Source organism: Passer montanus, unplaced genomic scaffold (assembly GCF_014805655.1).
Source record: "Passer montanus isolate IOZ18808 unplaced genomic scaffold, ASM1480565v1 scaffold2, whole genome shotgun sequence".
Classification (NCBI taxonomy): Eukaryota; Metazoa; Chordata; class Aves; order Passeriformes; family Passeridae; genus Passer; species Passer montanus.
The window spans coordinates 26,723,706-26,743,244 of NW_024366591.1; the positions used below are offsets into that span (position 1 = coordinate 26,723,706).

Below are 19,539 nucleotides of genomic sequence, written 5' to 3' on the forward strand. Positions count from 1 at the left end.
ACCAACAGAATTCCCTTAGCTATATGGTGCTTTCCAATCTCTCAGACAGAGGGGGAAAACTGCCCCTTTCCAAAAGCATGTTCCTGCAGGTTTCATTCATACCTTTCCCCTTAAAGGTGCAGCACCCTTACCAGAAATAGACTATATAATGTAGCATGGCACATGGCAAAATCATACAGGCAAAAGCCTCAATGATCACAGATACAAAGGCAGGCAATTATGTTTGTGAGCCAGAAACACTTTCCCTGAAGGTGCATGTCCTGTATTTTCTTCAATCCAGCAAACTCTAATATAGCTCACAATGCCAACTGTTCTCCTTCTCAAAATACTGTACAGCCCACTCCCTAGTACCCGTGGTACAAAGCACAGGAGAGCTGACCAGGACTGCTGCCAAAAGGAGGTAAGACAGTTGCTGTTTCTCAGAGCATGAGCAGAAGGTGACTAACAGCATCCCTAACAAGTCAGTACCATCAGACATCTCTTTAGGTGCCTCCCTCTGGAAGGTGCCTCCATGCTGGAGCAGCTCAGTGATGGCAGCTCTGTCATCCATAAGAGACATGGCAAAACCAGAAGGCAGAGTGTGACCAACTCCTTTCAGTAGCATCTTACACAGCATCACTTTAAAACTGACCATGCAACCACACCTCTGCCAAGTATTATGCTACATTTCCACCAGTATTTAAGCTAGACTTAATCTTAAAACAGTTCACTGGGGTTAAGCAGAATTTTATGCAGTAGATACATAAAGCACCTATGAACAGAAGAGAACACCTGGGAGGCTCAAAGGACAAGACTGTATCTGCAGACACTACAGAAACAGTGCAATTTAAAAATATAATTATTTCAGATACAGTAAGAAGTCTGTATCTCACCTATCTAAAAAGCACCTTGCGAAGCCTACAAATTTAATAAATTTTAATATATGTCTTTAAATCCCTCCAAGAGCAAAAACGTAAATTGCATGGCCCACCAGGAATGTGCAGCACAACCCTCAGTGCTTGGCATTCCCAGCTGTAGGCTGTAGGGAGGGGAAGTAGAGGAAGAAAAATTACGTTGCAACTATATTAACAACCACTCTTATCCAAACTGCACAGATGCCTACAACAAAAGGCCCATCCTGTAACAATTTATGTTCTATAAAGAATGCTAAATAAGTTTCTTTTTAAAGGCTGATAAGAGACATCCAAAGGTCCCTTTGGGAAAAGCAAATTTAAGGTCATTGCATGCTTCTGTCTAACAATCCAACCTTACAAGAATCTTGCAAGGTGAAAAATTGTGATATTACTGGTGTGACACAGTACATTTGGAGATTAACTGAACTTTTTTCTGCCTAGTCTGCTCTCAAAGAAATAAAGAAAAACACAAAACTCCACCTTTCTTCTCTGTCCTAAAAAAAAGCCTCTTCATACAGAGGCCACAATGTTACCCAAGTCTCATTTCACTTGCTGGGGGAAGTGAATGGGTGAGGAGGTTAACCACGCTTCCTGTCTTACACAAGCTTTGTGTCTCCATAAACAGCATTTCTGGCACTTGAAAGTTTTAAAGAAGCCTGAGGAAAGCCTCAGGGCCCCATGAAATACTTTCACTAATTCTGTTACCAGTAAAAAAATTCTTCTTCAATCCTAAATGACTCCACTTGAGTATGAAAGCACTGGAAAGAACCAAGACCAAGAACCAGAAACCACTATCTTGTTTATGTTTCCCAGAGGAAGCACTCACATTGGGAGTAATTCCGTGATTTAAAGACTAAACAGAAAATGGTGATTCATGCCCTTTTGCTGAATTCTATCCTGCACCAGAGAATTACAAGACTGCTAACACAGAAACCTCGGAATCCAGAAAGCAACTCCAATGTGAGATGAGGAAACAGCTCCCAAGATAAACAGCTGTTCAACTTTTCCCAGACAACACTTCAGAAAAAGCAGGTTCAATTTCCCTACCAACTCTCATTCTCCAGATTTACACCTATATATACACACACACATATATATACACTAAAAAGTTTGGAAGCAATGAATAGCAAGTGTCTCTCAAGCATCTGAAGGACCTGACCAACCTCCCAAAGCTCTACCCAACAGGTCCCAGGGATGCTGTCAGCAGAATTCTAGACATTTTTCCACATCTTCCGCTACAACACTTTCAAAGGGCAGCTAAAATACTGACCTACAGTACAGAAGACAGAAAGTTTGCTAAAAACACTGAAACTGCTCAAGCATGAATACCTGGCAGGTAAGTCACAGCACTGTATGTTTCAGAAAATATTTTATGGGTTTTTTTCAGCTATCCACTATAGCAAATCAACTATCCTGCACAGACACACACCCCCTAAATAACACAGCAAATAATAACAATTGCACCCCACAAATCTGAAGTAGTGATATATTCATCCTTTTTTTACAAAACAGAATGCCTCAGGCATACATAATATTGCCTGAAACAATATGAATAAAATGCAATACTGTTATTCATTTCAGTAACTCAATTATGAGGCAATGTTTATATATCTGGAAGCAGAGTTAAGATATTTTCATTGTACAGATGAACTGAAATGATGTATTATTTCCTAGAGCCATTTAAAAAATATTTAAGCATCTCCAGGATCTTGGCTTGACTATTCTTCACACCCAAGATAAACCTCCACGACTGTTTAAAAACAATGTGTGGAAAACTTTTCCTCCTAAAAGCAAAAAATAAAATATGGGTGCTACAGGAAGCCTGAATAAACATCAACACATTGGCTCAGCAGAATTAGAACAATTGCAAGGAGGCAACTGCTGGAGGAATAATGAGTTGAGGAGCACCCAGCACTTGAAGTCTGTCACATAGATATAATTAATCTGGCCAACAAGAACCATACCTAACAGAAACACTTATGAAAAGGTCTCACACAAATGAGATGCCCTCAAGGAAGTAACTTTGTGCATATATATATATCTGTATCTTATCTAGGTTTTCCTCTGTTATGGCCACCACTGATGCCCTTTTTCCTCACAGTCCCTCTGCGCTTACTGCGTTTTTATTTCACCATCCTACTGTGTCTTAACGGCCACAGGAATAAAAAATATGAAGCGCACAATTACTGAATATGGGAATAAAACAGAAGACAGGAAAAGTCCAAATGAGATGCTTACAAATCTGACAGCTTGCAATATGCAAAAGACTGACCAAGGGAATGACCACAGCTTGTCAGACCAAGGGTCTGTGCAAGCCAACATCCTGCCCCCAACAGCTACCAAGAGCAAGGATCAGGGAAAAACCATACCAACATGGCAATTACACATTATGCCTTCCCCAGCTAAGCTTTCCAGCTGTTTACAGCTCAGTAGTTATGTATCAATGATTCCTACTGTTGGAATTGTTGTAAATACTTAAAAGGAAAGCTACGCTTAGGTCATAACCAGCTATGGGACTCAAAAGCTGTACACCATTTGTTGTATGGTTTTATTTGTTTTTAAGTATTAAAAATAATTAGAAGGTGAAAAAAGCTGTAAATTGGAGCTGGGAACCAGTGAACAACAACTGCAGTAAACACTTACATTTGTCTTCTTTAAATCTTGGGTTTAATGTATAAACCTTCATCTGTATGGATGTAAATTTAGGTATCTAAGCCAAGAACCTAAATCAACTTAAAGCAAGCTGTGAACTCCTTTATTTCCCTTAGATATTGGCATCACAAGGAAGAGGAGATGAGCATAAAGTTATACAAATGGCTTCAGGCTCTGAAAAAGTATTAAAAACCTGGAGCTAAAGGGAGTGTCTGCCTACTGGGATGGCCTTTGGAGCATGTTCTAGACATTTATGTTGTTTTCTCAATAGAATGATGGTAGCAAGACCAATGTAAACTCAACAAACACAAAGACACCCAATTCCCAGCGATAATATTTTCCCTAATACAAGTGCTTCATTTCCGGCTTCAGAAATCCAGCTCTCAGTGGTGACCAAAAAGAAACTGAAAACTAAAATTCATAATTCCCCTGGAATCTATTAAGAAATCACTCAACATAAGTATGGTTTTTACAGTTCATCTCCACACAGATTGTTCAGATTAAGTCACCACAAGTAGAAGACATAACAATTAATAAAATTAATGTAAGTATTTTGGTCAACTTGTTGAAAAGCAGCATTTTTTCCAAGTAAAGCACACTTATTTCTTTTCCCTAAGACAGCAGCAGACAGCTACTTGACAAAGGATTGTACAAAGCATAGAAAATGCTCAGTAGCTTGCTGTGATGAATGCTGAGACCCAGAAAATTTGAACCTAAAAGAGCCCCTTTTCTCATTCTTTAAAAAATCTATTCAAACACTTCCCTTATGATTTCTCATATCCTTTAACTGCTTGTCCAAAGATATCCAGTATCACATAATAGTACATGCAAAATATATCCAGCAGCACACAACAGCATATGCAAACCAATTCCACTTCCAAGCTGTACATTCAGCCTTGCAAGACTACCAATTTAGATCCAAGGCAATTCTTTCCATGTGATACACAACACTCATTCTGGTAGTTTCTTTCTAAATTAAGTTAAAAATTTGATGGCTACTCATTTTATGAGGTGAAGTACCCCTGTACTCAAGCCTACACAATGGCCAAGGGAAAACACAACTCTACATTCTGTGAGAGGGAAGATGCATAGGCAGAGGGAAGTAGATTTCATCTGGGTTCACGGGCACATAATCACAATAAAAAGCACCAAATGTCACAGTAGAGTCAATCTACAGAGGTGTGCCACTGTACACCCATTACACTTAGCCATTTATTTTTGGACTTGCTGAATACCAGCACAGATACTGGTCCATTTGAGAGTCAGTGACACGGAAGGCAACAGAAAAGCCTAAAAACATGGTTGGGAAAATAAGACAAGAAAACTTAACTACACAGAATAGTCTTTAAGTAGGAGTAACAGTTAAATAAGGACCTTATTGCATAAGAGAAATTTATGCTCACGTTACTCTTATACTTTCACTTGCCTGATAGACTCCTACGAGCCGTAACATTTATCTACACAAGGAATCTAAATCAGGCTTTAAAAAGTTGTGAAGACATTTCTATTTTGTTTGAAAAAAAAAATCACATTTTTTTGTTTCCTGACAACCAAGGCAAAAAATAAGCCTTCTACCACAAAACACAGTGGGTAAAATTGCATTTGGTAAGAAGCAAAAATGGATGGGGAAGTTTTATTTCAGCTTCACTTGCCACAAGGAGGAGGGAAGACCTGGGAAAACTGAGGCACTGTATCTGTAGTGGAAAAATATGATGGCTGAGTGGGTGTCTTCAACAGAGCAATTTCAAATATTTTAAAGGACAAATGTGTAAACAATGCTAAATTTGGGGGACAGAGATGCAGACAATTTCATGTTCATCTTGATCTTGCAGTTCAGGAGCTGGTTAGCCATGTATTTTGGGATTCTCAAGCTTCCAAGAATTTCAAGCACAACCAATCTGACACTGAGTACCACCCCTAGCTAGCTAAGAAAGTAAGCTGGCTTAACCATATCATCTTTGTAAATAAAAGCAATGTTTTTTCAATCATTTTTATCATTTGGAATTTATGATTCGTGATTTTTAAAAAATAAGTGATGTTGTTTTCCTAATAACTTGTCTTTGTTAATTTAGCAAGTCTCTAGTCATGTCTGAGCTCTGATGTACAAGAAGAACCAGGGCCTGCAACCTATATAAAGAAAAAAGATGCAAGCTGAGAGGGAAAGAGACAGGTAACCTCCCCAAAGTTACACACCAGCTAAGTGCTAATACTACAGATTGATTTCCCATCTTTTTTCAACCTTGCTCAATGTCCTATGCCCATACAAGACATGCTGCCCCTATGAATTTTTAAAAGGGCACACTCACAAGATGACAGAGGAAAGCAGATTAAATATAATTGGTAAGGACTTTCCTGAAAGCCTCTTGAGGATTTCCACTTTTTTAGAAGACAGCACTTAGAAAGAACACAAAACATTCTCAACACTAAAGCATCTTACTCAGACATTTGTCTCAAAGCCTGAATCTTCTTTAATACAAAATTTCTTGTTCCTTAGTACAATCCCCTTAGCTACTTCTGATTTATCCTTTATAATGCCTCTTCTGTTTTAGGTGCCACTATCCATTTCCCCTTCTCAGAATCCCAAACTGCAACATTCTGCCAACATCAACATAACTGCATTTCTCCAAATAGAAAGCAAGTCACCAGACATTAACACATGACCAAAACTTCCTCCAGTCTTTAGCCACCATTACATAGAACCTGACAGCAATAAAGCAGCAGCAACTTTTCCCCACACTACTTCTAAATGTTGTGACAGTCATATCTCTATATCTAGTCTGTAATGCACTAAGGCTACAGTTATTTATTACTGAGTGGAGAGAGGATGCAAGTTTTTAAACCTATTGCCCATCCCCTCCAAAGAGTAAGTGAGCTTTGGTTCTTCTTGTACATCAGAGCTCAGAGATGATTAAAGACTTGCTAAATTAACAAAGACAAGTTATTAGGAAAGCAACATCATTTATTTCTTAAAAATCATGATTTATAAATTCCAAATGATAAAAATCATTGAAAAAACATTGCTTTTATTTGTAAAGATGCTATGGTTTAGACAGCTTACTCTTTCTTAGTTAGCCTTACCCAGTGAGATAATATTACTTAATCTGTGCTTTATGTGAAACAAACTTAATGTTTAGACACACATATGTTTCAGATATGCTTGGTTTCATCCACACTGTCCAGGAACTTGATGCTAGATGCTCAAATGCAATTTGCAGCTGAATAGCCAAGAACAGTTTAATATTACAAATTAGAATTATAATTCAAGTATTCTCTACTACTCAGGGATACATCAAGGAAAGCACTTTCTGGATACATACTGCAGCAGGGGTTTCATTTTTACACATACTTGAAAAATCACAAAGCCTTGTCAAAAAGGCAGAATAAGGAGTTCTGTATTTTAATCAGCATTGAAATTAGCCTTGTAAGCTTACCGAGCAAAATAGCCTTGTCGCCGCTCCTTCTTCTCCTCCTTGGTCTCCATTATTTACAGTGAAATGGGCAAGGTGAGCAGCCAAGCGTGATGCTCTTTTCCCCTCAGTACCTCATAACCAGGCAGAGTCTCCTGTATAGAACAGTTAAAAACAGGAAGTTCATAAATCAACAAGTCAGCAACACCTACAAAACCCAACAGGTTGTGGAAATACAACTGACCCAGTGACAAAGCAAAGTAAAACTTTAACCAGTGTTTGCTGTGAAGTGTCCATTTAGTATACAATGAGACAACTCAATAAAGGCACTCAGGCCAGTTTCTCAGCAGTGGAAGACATATTTTGCAAAGCAGGTAACCCAAAGAGCAACATCAAGTTTTAAAACCCTGGAAAGATTAAACTACTGTCAATTTATACCAAAACATCTTCCAGGTCTGCTGTGTTTCCTAGACAGACAGATCAAGAGAAGCTTTGGAAATATACAGTATGAACAGAATAACCAGTAAGACATACAATGCTTATTTGGAATTAAAATTTTAAATTACTAAAAATACTATGAGATTGTGAGAGATCTGAAAGTTCTAAAAACAATGTAAAAGAAAAAAGAATTATCTACATTCTGTACAAGGTTTGACTTTGTATTTGTGACCAATATATTTTTCCGGCTCAAACTCAAACAACCATACAGAGAGAAACAAGACAGACCTCTGGCTCTCCCAATGAAGTGTAATCACCTTGAAATAGGCAGAACTAGGGAAGGTTATCTAGGTTATCTGAGAAGTTAAAAAAAAAGAGACCAGTAGCACTGGTTTTTGACATGAAAATCACCACTCTTGGCAGAATGCTGTACCAAGGCCCTTGGAAAACAGAAGCTGAGATTTTCCAAACTGCTTTATAATTACTATAATTACTGTAATTAACAACATGCCACATAAACTGCTGTCCAAGATCCCTGCCCAGATGTTTTATCATTTTCCTCCCCTCAACATACGTTTAACCTATCCTGATGGTTTATGCACAGGCATGAAGTAAATTAATTTTGGAGTTTATCAGTATTTCAGAATAAACTCAAGCCCAAAGTTACTACTAAACATTTTAGTCTAATGGGCTGTATAACAAAGAGATGGAAGCCACATAAATTATGATTCATAGCAAAAGAAGGAAAAAATCCTCTGGGACCTAATCAGTTTCCATTATTTTCCCCTGCATTAAAAGATCACAAGCTACAAACTGCCAGATGTCAACAAAAGAGATGATGCAGCAAAGACAGACTAATCTACATGAAAAGCCCAAGAACAAATCATGCTAGAAATACTTGCCACAATTTTCTTTCCTTATTGATGGATGATTAGTCCATAGCATATGAAGCCCATTGCTTCAAAATGCACTTTTTCTAACTCATTAGTTTTGAATTCATCCAGTGCATCAGAAAGAATCAAATTGCTCTCATTTTCACACATCAGGTAGTCTTACAGTAATGGGTACTCTTTATATGGCAAATATCTGACATCTTTAGCTTTATGAAGAGAATACTATTTTACCTCTGCAAGGTAACACATGATGCAGGACACAGCTGGACACCAACACCTACATGACAGAAGCATAACAGCAGCATTAGAACAAACTGGCCTGCTCAGATGTTCAGTCTATATTAAGACACCATACACCTCCTGAGAATTCTGATGCATCTCTACCTTCCCTGTAGGGGAAGGTTCTTAGATCTTCAGAAGGTCAGAACTGGTGGCTTTATCAGCACTGCCTTTAGAGTTACAATAAGTCTTTCAAAGTGTACAACTACAATCTCTACAGTGAATTACAAAAAGAGTTCAAAGAAAGAGGAACCACTTTCCCCCTTCACCTGCTTTGCCTTCACTACACTGTGATGTGCCACGAGGGCACTGACAGGCCAGAGCTGAGCCTCACACTGACACCAAGAACTACCAAATAACCCCAAAGCATCAATATAGTGTTGAACCCATCACCACAAGGACAGCAGGACCCATGGGAATGGGAAGAGGTAAGAGTCCTTCACCTCACTGAAACAAGATCAGCTGGATGAACAGAGGCAAGAGAGACCAGTCCTCACTGCCTAATCCCATGCAAGGGTCAGTGGCATGCTCTTTCCACTCTCTCTCTTCCTCTCCCACAATCTGACATCCCCAGCCAGGGAAGTAACTGCCCAGCTCCAGGATGGCAGACAAAGAGAGCACTATTGTCCAGGGAGCCAGGAGGAGAAACCCCTGCCTGCCCACAGCCCTGTCAGGCCCACTGCCAGAGCAGCCACCCCCTGCTTAGCAAAAAGGGGCACAAAAAAGGAGAGAGGAGGTTAAGCCTGGATCTAAACACGAATGTTGCAGAAGGTGCCAGCACCAAACCAGCGAGGCACTGCTCAGCTCCCCACGTGTGAGGTTTGCTGTTTGCTTTCATCAGTGCCAAACAAAGCCAGCAATGCCAGCATGGGCATGGAGCCTGTTCTTCTCACATCAAATAAATCCAGCTCCAAGTCCTTTCACATGGTGAGGAGGAATACATCAAGAACTAAAAAAAATTAAATAATTGTATGCATAACAGATGGGCACTCAGAAAAATTGGTATGTTATCCACAGACCAGGCACAGCAAAGGCATTCAGGCAATTTTCTATTTTCTTTCGCTAATAGAAATATACAGCAATACGACATCCAGTCACCAATTAAATTAAATTTTCATAATAGCATAATTCAATGTCAGATCCCACTCTACTGACCTAAAACTTACTTAGTTTACCTTCTCAGAAGAAACAGCAGTGTTGTTCCAGAAAGGCATATTAAAGTCTGAAAATCGTACTTAGAAAACATAGTACTAGAAATAGCAAAATTATTAAGAATGCTGACTTCTTAACTTCTGAGTTTACTTGTGTTGTTGGGAATCTTGCACTAGTTGCCTTAAGGGACAAAAAAGAGAAAATCTGACAGCTAGGAGGAACACAGCACAGCCTGCAGTAATTGCTACAGAAAATTAGTATTTAGTATTTCTGAGAAGTCCTTTTCAATTTTAGGTTTTTAAGCAGTAACAGCAAAAAAATGTGACAAAAATGTGACAAAAGTCACATTTACTTTATAGGATGTCAATGACAATTTAAAATGACATCAAAAAAGGCAAACCTACTCCACAGTTCTCCCCTATTTGTCCTTTGATATTTTACAAAAAAAAAAAATCCAAGGTATTCTTTATCACCTGCTTAAAATGTTATTAAGGCTATATGATTAAAATGCATCTTGGTTTCCTGGCAGCTCCTTTCTGGTACAGATGAATATTGAATCAGCAGACTATTAGAAACACACATATTTGGGGGATATTTATATGCTGAGAAACAGACAACTTACTCATACATCATGAATTCAGTCCAAACTCAAAGGATGACAAAGCTGATTTTATATAAATTTCAGGCTCAGTTTAACCTTTTCTACACACTGAAACAGCAGCAGACCGTGAAAAGCTTCTATTTCATGTCCACAGCAGTGCTAATTCTTTAATTAGGCATTTTCAAGGCAAACTAAACAGTGCATTTCAGTAAGGAGCCTGCTAAAAATTTGCCACTCTCCAAATCTAGCCAGTGTCAGCACCTGATAATTATATAAAGAAAAGAACACAATACGTAAACATACACTATTCTTTCTTAATTTAGCCCTACTGCTCTGGACATTTTAGTTTATATTTACTCATTTCTGGATATTTGCTTTGTCTATCTAGTGTTGCTGCCAGGGAGTTCTGGGGAGGTTACTGAAAATTTGTAATTATAATGGGAATGCTCCAAGGCAAAAAAAAAAAAAAATTAATTAAATGTTATAATCACAGAACAGACTGAACTCCCGATCATGGATATCCACACCACTTCTACTGTCACCACAGTCTCAAGACCTCCAGAACCTGCTTCCAATGTCCTGCTGTCCTCCCTGCAACCGGGCACTGCAGGACAGCAGGACATTCAAAGTAACAGCAGAAGATGCTCTAAGCGCAGGGACAAAAAAAATGGGAACAGAAGATTAAAAATAACTTAGTGTGTGAATAGAGCACCCTTAAAAGACTGATAAATTTACCAATTTTTCAAAATTATTTTTTCTCCCTTTTCCTTCCCTTCTCATGCATGAAGAATAATATACCCTGCTACTTGCAGTTTAAGTGGTTCACATTTTCATGAAACAAGAAAAAGTCCTGCTTGCTGTGCTCAGGAGTAAGCACACAGAAATTCTGTCTGCTGGTCCTAAAGCATCAACAAACAATCCTTTAGTTGTGGACATTACTTTCCAAAACTGTGCATGTGAGCAACAGTACATCCAACAGCACAGCAATGCAGAAGCCAATGAAGCATCTGATTATTTTTAGAACATTCAGTGGACTTCATAGCTTTTCTCTGGCCATCTGTGCCCACTCCCAGTCCTGGAAAAACATACAGAGAAAAAGAAACATTCAAGATCATGCAATTCTCTAGACATATTTTCATGATCCTGTAGAGTCAATATCTCTCAACCTCTCATGAAGTAGGAAAATTATGTAATTCCCTGCTTTGCAAACGGGGAGCTGAACTGAACACATTCAAATGAGGAAAAGCAATGTGTGCAAGTATCCTCCCAGTAGCTTTAATCCAGCCTTAACAATGAGAACATGGGAGGAGATTACTTTGACAAGGAGATGGTTATTATTTTCTGTGAAATTTAAACTGACTGACTTTGGAAACCAACAGCACAGTCTCAATTTTATCTGGCTTTGTGGTCATATACATTAAGAATCATAGCTCACATCCACAAAATAAAATAAAAAGCCTGGATCTGAGGATCCAGGCTCACTCAGCCCGGTCAGCAAGGAGTAAGTATGTAAAAAAGCAATTAACTGACTTCAGGAAAACCTAGTCAAGGGTAGCGTATTCCATAACTTAGCAGGACCCCCATAATGCAAGAGACAGTGGCAACAGTCACACTGTGAACAACAAACAGGGAAGGTCTACACACAGATTTTCCAGTTCGGAAGGCAGAGCAGATGAAGGTACAAGACTCCCAGTGAGACAGCCAAGCAGACGTGGCCACAGCAAGGATGCAACAGGGAGACCCCGCTGTGCTGAGGGAGCAGGATGCTGCCCAGACACACCACGTAGCTCTCATCTGTTCTCTGTCCCACACAACAGTAATTTTTTATTTTTGCTTCTCTATTATATATCTGCCCCTGAGATTACAAACACCACACACATCTGTTCACAGCACTGCATGCTTCCAATCACCTGCTGTAATACCAACATTCAAAACTGGCCATATCCAGACACCAAGCATTACTAATGATCTGGCTAAGTCTGCAACTCTGCAACAGAACGTCTTCTTCCGAATAACAACTCTTCTGGGTACATGTGCTAAATGTGCCCTAAAAGATGCAGCATGAGAGATGACAAGGGTTACACCAATAAGCCACTACTAAGACAAAAAATTAGCAAAGGTATGTTTGTAATACTTCAAGAGCAATATTAAAAATATCTTTCAAGTTGGAAGAGTAAGAAATTGTAGAATAAATCACAGATAGAAGGGAAGGAGTTTCAGTGTATTAGATCTGAAATTGAACCCTTGGGGGCTGCTAGTTGTGCCTCTGATAAGCCCAAAGCATTTACCAGGGCACTGTGCAGATGCAAATAAATATAAACACACATCTTTAAACATAAGGCAAAAGAAACAGTTTAACATGGAGGAAGAGATGTTTTAATTTGCTACTGGCTATATAAATGCCCATTATTAAGCTTCACAAGCCAAAACACTAATAACAACTCTTGCATTCATTTCCATAGACCTCTCATTTTTAAAACCAGGAAAATGAATGCACACTTGCACTTTATGAGAAATGCTAAATGTTGCAGCATTTCATTAAAGCCTCACTGACTGGACTAACCAGGCTGAGTTCTACTGCTTTTAGGTTATACTAGTATATTTTACTTAGTGTAATAAAAAAAGATAAAAGTTTCTGTATAAACATTACAGCATCTCAAGATGAAACATAACAGAAATATACAGCCAGCAAAGAGGAGAGCAAGCTACAGTTTATTTTAGTCTTTTCTATAGGCAGAATGACCTAGGAAAAAGTGAGATTGGAAGCTTTCAGAAAAGTACCTAGCAGAAGGAAGCAAAACACAGCACTAACTTAATACATTCAATACAATGGACAAAACAATGTTCATTCTAAAGCTATCTGAAGTATGGAATTATTTTGATACAATTACATAGTTACATTACAGTTATGATGTATAGTGTACTGTTAGTTCCAAAACACTAATAAGCTCTATAAAGAAGTTCCAGTCCACTACACGTAACTGGAGGGTACTAAACTAACCCAGGAGAGTTACTTCACCTGAGGTTCACTCAACCCTTGCTTGCCTTTCTTTATGCCTTTCATCTTTGATGAAACATTATGTCTGCCATGTTTCTTGTGACAAGGGTGTGTATTAAAAAAACCACAAAAAATAAAAATACAAAAAATAAGAGACGGGAAAATCAACGTGTAAGCAGAAGCAATTTCTAGACTTCTTGTTCATATTAAACACAGAGCAGTCACAATTTCTGTGTCCCCAAATAGAGAGAAACAAAGAGATTCAATGTGGCTATTTGCATGCTGTGGGCTCTCAAGGACAGCGAAGATAAGATCTGGAGATAAGACAGGCAAAGAAAACAAACACCCTGGCTCTTGAGGAACAGGGTACAGTGTTTAGCAGTTTCTTATCCCCCTACAGTGGTGTAGTAAACTAAAACTTCAAGCATTCTCATTCCCTACTAATGAAGTAAGAAGATGCTGAGACCTCCTTCAGTGCCCTACTGGATTGCCAACAGTCTGTGCACATGAACAAAGTCCAAATAAAATAAATGACAAACAACGTAGCAGAAACATTTCTGATTCAGGAACAGAACAATAACAAAACTTGATTCAGCTCCAAAGAATTCTCCAGACAAATTATTCCTGTCTTAATGGGGAAGAGGCTTTAACCCACTAACTCAGGCTGCCATGTTTCACACAGAGTAAGAGGAAGCAAACATGCTGCCAGGAATTCCACATCACCAGTCATGTTTTCACAAGACAAAAACATCAAGATTTAATCTTCCCTCATTGGCAGCTGAACATCACCAGATGCATTTTCCATACAGAACAATGCATTTTACTGTTTAACTCAGCTTCAGGTGCTAGACAGAAACTGGTTACAAAACACAGTATAAACTATTAACAGGCAGAGTGCTATGCTACTCTAAATGTTAAAGTGCAGTGCTGTTGGAAATCAGGCCACCTGGGAAGATTTTCATTTCTAGGTCAACAAGAACATTGCTGCAGATGTTTTAAAATAATGAGTACCTTCATCTTACTGTATCTCCTGTTTCAACCTACCCCAATTCAATTAAACATGAAGTCCAAGCTCTCTGACCCCGCAGCTTTTCACACTCACATTGTACAGGTATACAGAGTGTTGCCCCCTACAACTACTGGAAAAAAAGAGGTGGGGAGGTGGCAGTCAGCCTCTTCTCCCAGGCAACTAGTAATAGGACACAAGGAAAGGACTTAAACTGGGCCAGGGGAGGTTCACGGTAGATATTAGGAAATATTTTTTCACTAGAATAGTGGTTAAGGATTGGATTGCACTCCCCAAGGAAGTTGTGGGGTCGCCATTCCTGGAGGTGTTCAAAAAATGAACACACATAGCACTTTACAATATGGATTTGATCAAAGATTGGGTTTGATGATCTTAGAGGTCTTTCCCAACCTTAGTGACTCTGTGATTATATGAACTACAGAAGGATGAAATTTACCACAACCAGAGAGGGTAAGATGGATATCACTGCTCCCTTACCTCCGCCTGGAGCATGTAGGCATATACACAAAATATTTCTCATTTATGTGCTCTCCAGCATACAACTAAAAGACCAAGTACTTGCAGTTTTCTAAAACAGAAAAAACTGATGAACATTCAACACATCAACCAGCATTTAGACAAACCCCTTAGCACTACCTTGCTGTTTTGTTAGTTGACACTACCACGTTGCTTGTTTATAACAACTAATTTCATTAACTGTTTTGTATTTCAAAGAAAGCCTTGCACATCTTTTGATGCAAAGCCTTTTGGTAGTCAAGAAAAATACACACAAGCAACCACATCATACCCAGACCCAATGAATTACAGGTTCTCTACCAGGTTTATAAGGGCCATGATAAAGTCTGCCTTAGATTCCCCTCTTACCATACTTAGAATGCTGCGAAAGGCCACTGGACCCACCGTGTCACATGTTGCAGGCCTGGCCACACTCCAGAGTTCCTTCTATGAGTTACCCTACACAGGCCACAGAGTGGGATTTGCACAGGCAAAACAGCAGCATCACAGCAGACAGATGAACAGCAAGTACTCTTTGGTGATTAAGGCAACCCTGACCAGTCAAAGTGCCAAGCCAAAGAATTTGGGCTTTCCCTTGTCTCAGGATGTTAGAATCTGTCCACGGAGCAAGCAGCTGCCAGTTCCAAGTATTACTGCCCTTTGCCTTTCTCCCTTTTGCCCACTTCAGCTGCCTGATAACACTCCTCCGCCCAAAATTACCACACCAATGACTCGCAGCAGACTCAGCAGAAGTGGCTCTGTATCTGCATTTCAGTTTACATCCCACCACGCCAGCTCACCCCCCCTTCCAGCAGGCTTTGCTGCACACGGCTGAATCACAAGCACACCCTCACATCAGACAGACCTGCGGCACAAAGCTTGGGCAGACAACCATCAGTGTGACTCCCTGAGCAGCGACTCTGTTCTGTGGGCAAACACACACGTGGAAAGATGAGTGCCAGCATTCATGGGATGACAAACAGACTACAAGAGACAAACACTTGACCTCAGCTTCACAGCAAACTTGCTCTCTTCTCAGCTCTTTTCTCACCAACACAAGAAAGGCATTTATATGAAATGTAAATAAAGCTGAGGCAGAGCAGAAAGACACTGGTGTTTGAAGATTCCTAAAACACAAAGATGTGGCTTGATGCTTGGCACAAATATCTATACTGTCAATCACAGGTTCCATTAATCATCTTCTGTTTACAATTATTAATTAGTTTAGGTCCCAAAGGTTTATATTAGATTAGTTCCCATTGTACTCAATGAACTTGATTAACATGTTCTTAATGTTTTACAGGACAAGACCAGGCAACAAGAAACCCATGAGGAACAAATCCGTCAGTCTAACAGAAAGCACTAGAACTGGTCAGTTTTTTACATCAAGCATACTTCCAGCAATATACACAATCAGGCTGTGAAAATTATTGGAAATGTCTCCTTAAAAAATACCCCATCATTTTCAGGGGTTTAGAAAAAGAACCTCAAATCAACAGAACCTCAAATCAACCCAGGACACTACATTGTGAAAGATAAGCATTAAAATACTTCATTACTTCAAAAAAGCAACTAGACACAAGAGCTTCTTGAAGGTAAATTTTTTAAGTTTCAGCTCAACACCTCTTTTTATAATTGACCCTGATTCATGCAAATGCCAGGTCATCGCTTCTTCTCTATCATCTACCTCCCAACTGAGAAGCAAAGAAGGTGAGGAGTGGGGACAGAAAGGAGTCTAGCAGTAATGCAATGCAAATCTTTTCCTATCTGAAACACTGTTAACAGAACCAAAATGCCAGGTTTCCATAGCAACCTGAACTGTGTCACATGCTTACACTGTATATTAAGCAACACTGAACAGTTTAATTGTAACACAAAATCCTGTACATTTGTAATGTAAAAAATTAACACTGGAAACCTTCACTATTTACTTTTCAATTGTTTAACCTGCAAAATGTATTGCAGTCTGTTGAGTATGACCTTGTATTACACCTGTGCAGTTTCATAGGTGCTCCAACGCTGGCAGTGTAAGGTGCATCAAAATTACAATGATCAACAACAAATCAAACTCTCTTTACACTGCATAGACTGAATCCTGTTTTTAAAAGCAGCAATATTTATAATTATTTCCTTCTTCCTTGCAAAATCCCCTCAGGCATTGTGCAACACAAGATTATTTAGTTGTCTTGTCCTTCTGAAACATCCTGAAAACTTCTATTATCTTACCTTTTCTCCTTCCTCCACCTCCAGACTCCTGCAAACACTAAACACAGTTGCTGACCTTGCACCGAGTCACCCTGTGCTATAAGCAGTGCAAAAACTCCCCTCTCAAAAGGAATTCCCCTCACTATACACCAGAGCACATCACATTTACCTGCTAATTAGGGAGCGACTCTTTGAAGAGCTGCTTGCTTCTTCAGAAGCAGAAACAGAAAAGTTCTTTATACTTTTCTAAGTTCTAACAAGGTGTGCACAGCTAACTCTTTAAAATGTTTCAGGTAAGCAAAGTTACGTATGTCTACGTACACAGAAAAGATAGATCAATGTTATGATTCATGCAAAACTGTCATATGCCATCCTTTCTTCAGCATATCTGATTGGGCTTTTACTTGCTCAACTCTGCATGCATTCAATCAGTGAGATGGTTCAGGGCTTAACGAAACAACAAAAAAATTAAAAATACACCTGAATTAAGCTTGAGTACTGTTGTATAAAAAACAGATGTGTAGAAGTTTTCTGGCAAAGCAGTAGCAGTATATATTTTACTTTCAGATTATTCAAGTGTTTTAAACATTATTATATAACAGAGGTTCTCTTGTTGAACAAAACAGACTAATTTTGAAACTAAAATTCAAACTTCTTACACTGACAGTATCAAAAAAGTAACTCAGCATTCTGAAGCTAGATATTTCCTTTTGCTGGAGGGTGGGGAGGAACCAAACACCATGAAGTCAGAAAAATGACAAATAGCTTCAATTCCTCCAGTGTTGCATTTTCAGGAAAGCCATCCATCTCAGCCACATCAACCAGGTGCCACAGCAGAGACTCTGAGCTCTCTACTCCCATACCAAGTGCATTCAGAGGGACTACTCACACAGATGGTTTGTGACACCTAAGCAAACATGGGGCCCAAAGATGAAAGCTGCCCAATTCCTGTTCACTGCAGGTTATACCTGACATAGCTGCTAACATTTCAAACAAAACTTTGTATTCTCTTGCTTACAGCTACCTCAGTGTAATTGCTTGCCCCTTCTCAAGCTGAAGCCAGTAAAAGCAATTAATGCATTAAGAAGTTTTAGATTTGGCCTTGCTTTTTTCCATGTTAAAGCACCTATTTTTGCGGGGCCACAGTCCTCCCATTTTTTGCGTTAAAATTTGTCTTTGAAAAAAAAAATGGGTAGAAAAAAATGGGTAGAGACCTACACTTTTAAAATAACACAAAAAGCAGTTTGCACCTACCCCACCAGGGTGCATTAGTGATTTGTAGTTAAAAAGGACTGACAGTTACCTGTGAAAAGGGTATTACCTCAGAGCTAGATTCATAGAATCACGAACCATTTAGTCAAAAAAGACCTTTAAGGTCATCAAGTTTAACCATAAAACTACTCATATTCTTGCCAATAATTATGACAGGACCTATCACGAACCATTTAGCCAAAAAACACCTTTAAGGTCATCAAGTTTAACCATAAACCTACTCATGTTCTTGAGTATTGGAGTAATTCTCCAATAATTATGACAGGACCCAGGATTAAAACTCATACATCCAATCCCTAACTGGGGTGATCTCATGAACAGGTCTAGCTTCCACAGGTCAAAATTACTTTTCTGAGATATCTGCATGCTGGACTCAGGGAAGGAAAAAAAGGGGCAAAAAATAAGTGAAAATAAGCAGGAAGAGAGATATGTTTCAAGACCAGATGAAATAAATTTCAGTTTCTAACATGGCATTCTGTCATCCTAGAGCCATTCAGTAATAAAATAATTCACAGGTTTTGCATCACAGAATTCAAAAAAAACCCAGTACATGGCACGAAGAAGAAATCAAAACTTAAACAAAAGATGTAAAACACAGTACTGTATAACTTTTTATTTTAATTGCAATATAATGCTGACAGCAAAGCAGTTAAAATTTGAAAACTGTAATCAGTGAAGTCCTGATTCCAGTGACAGCCAGTGAAGTCTGCTTCTTTACAAAGCTCAACCAAACCAAAGCAAACAAACAAAAAAGAAAATTAAAAAAAAAAAACCACAAAAACCCCCAAACAAATAAACAGAACAACAACAACAAACCACAATCAGAGGAAAGACTTTTGAAGGACTGTTACTATTTAGTAAGGGATGATAGTTTTCCCCAAGAAATGCATTTTATAATTTGAAGCCTTTATATCCCAAACTCTACACTGGTCCACAACAAAATGAACGTGTAACAGTTCCAAGTAAAAAGAAATACATCTCCTCAGAAGCACCTTAAAAATTAGGTTTGGTGCTGCAAGTGGCTCCTTCAGCTGCACCACCTTTCCTTTTGCAAACCTCCTTGGCCTTCTGCTTGAATTTGCACACACTACCCACAGCACCCTTCAATTGTGGCTCACTCTTAATGAAGGAAGGTGCCACTCTGCAAGGAGCAGCATCGCTCCGCTCTGCCAGGTCTGAGTCTAAATCTCCTTCCCTGGAGGAAAACAAAGAAACAAATGCACCTGC

The 19,539-nt window shown here is 39.0% G+C and overlaps 1 protein-coding gene across 6 annotated transcripts in view; it reads right to left on the bottom strand.

The window, feature by feature from the left end:
• NCOA7 (nuclear receptor coactivator 7) overlaps nt 1-19,539 on the bottom strand; it is an 85,550-nt gene that overhangs the window by 53,188 nt on the left and 12,823 nt on the right. For 5 of the 6 annotated variants that reach the window (XM_039707226.1, XM_039707227.1, XM_039707222.1 and 2 more), the window contains exon 2: nt 6,977-7,107. In XM_039707226.1, coding sequence (XP_039563160.1) covers nt 6,977-7,026 — 50 coding nt within the window. In that variant the 5' untranslated portion in view covers nt 7,027-7,107. Of the gene's footprint in view, nt 1-6,976; nt 7,108-8,514; nt 8,805-19,539 lie in introns of those variants that run through there. The other variant, XM_039707223.1, reaches the window with a different exon arrangement.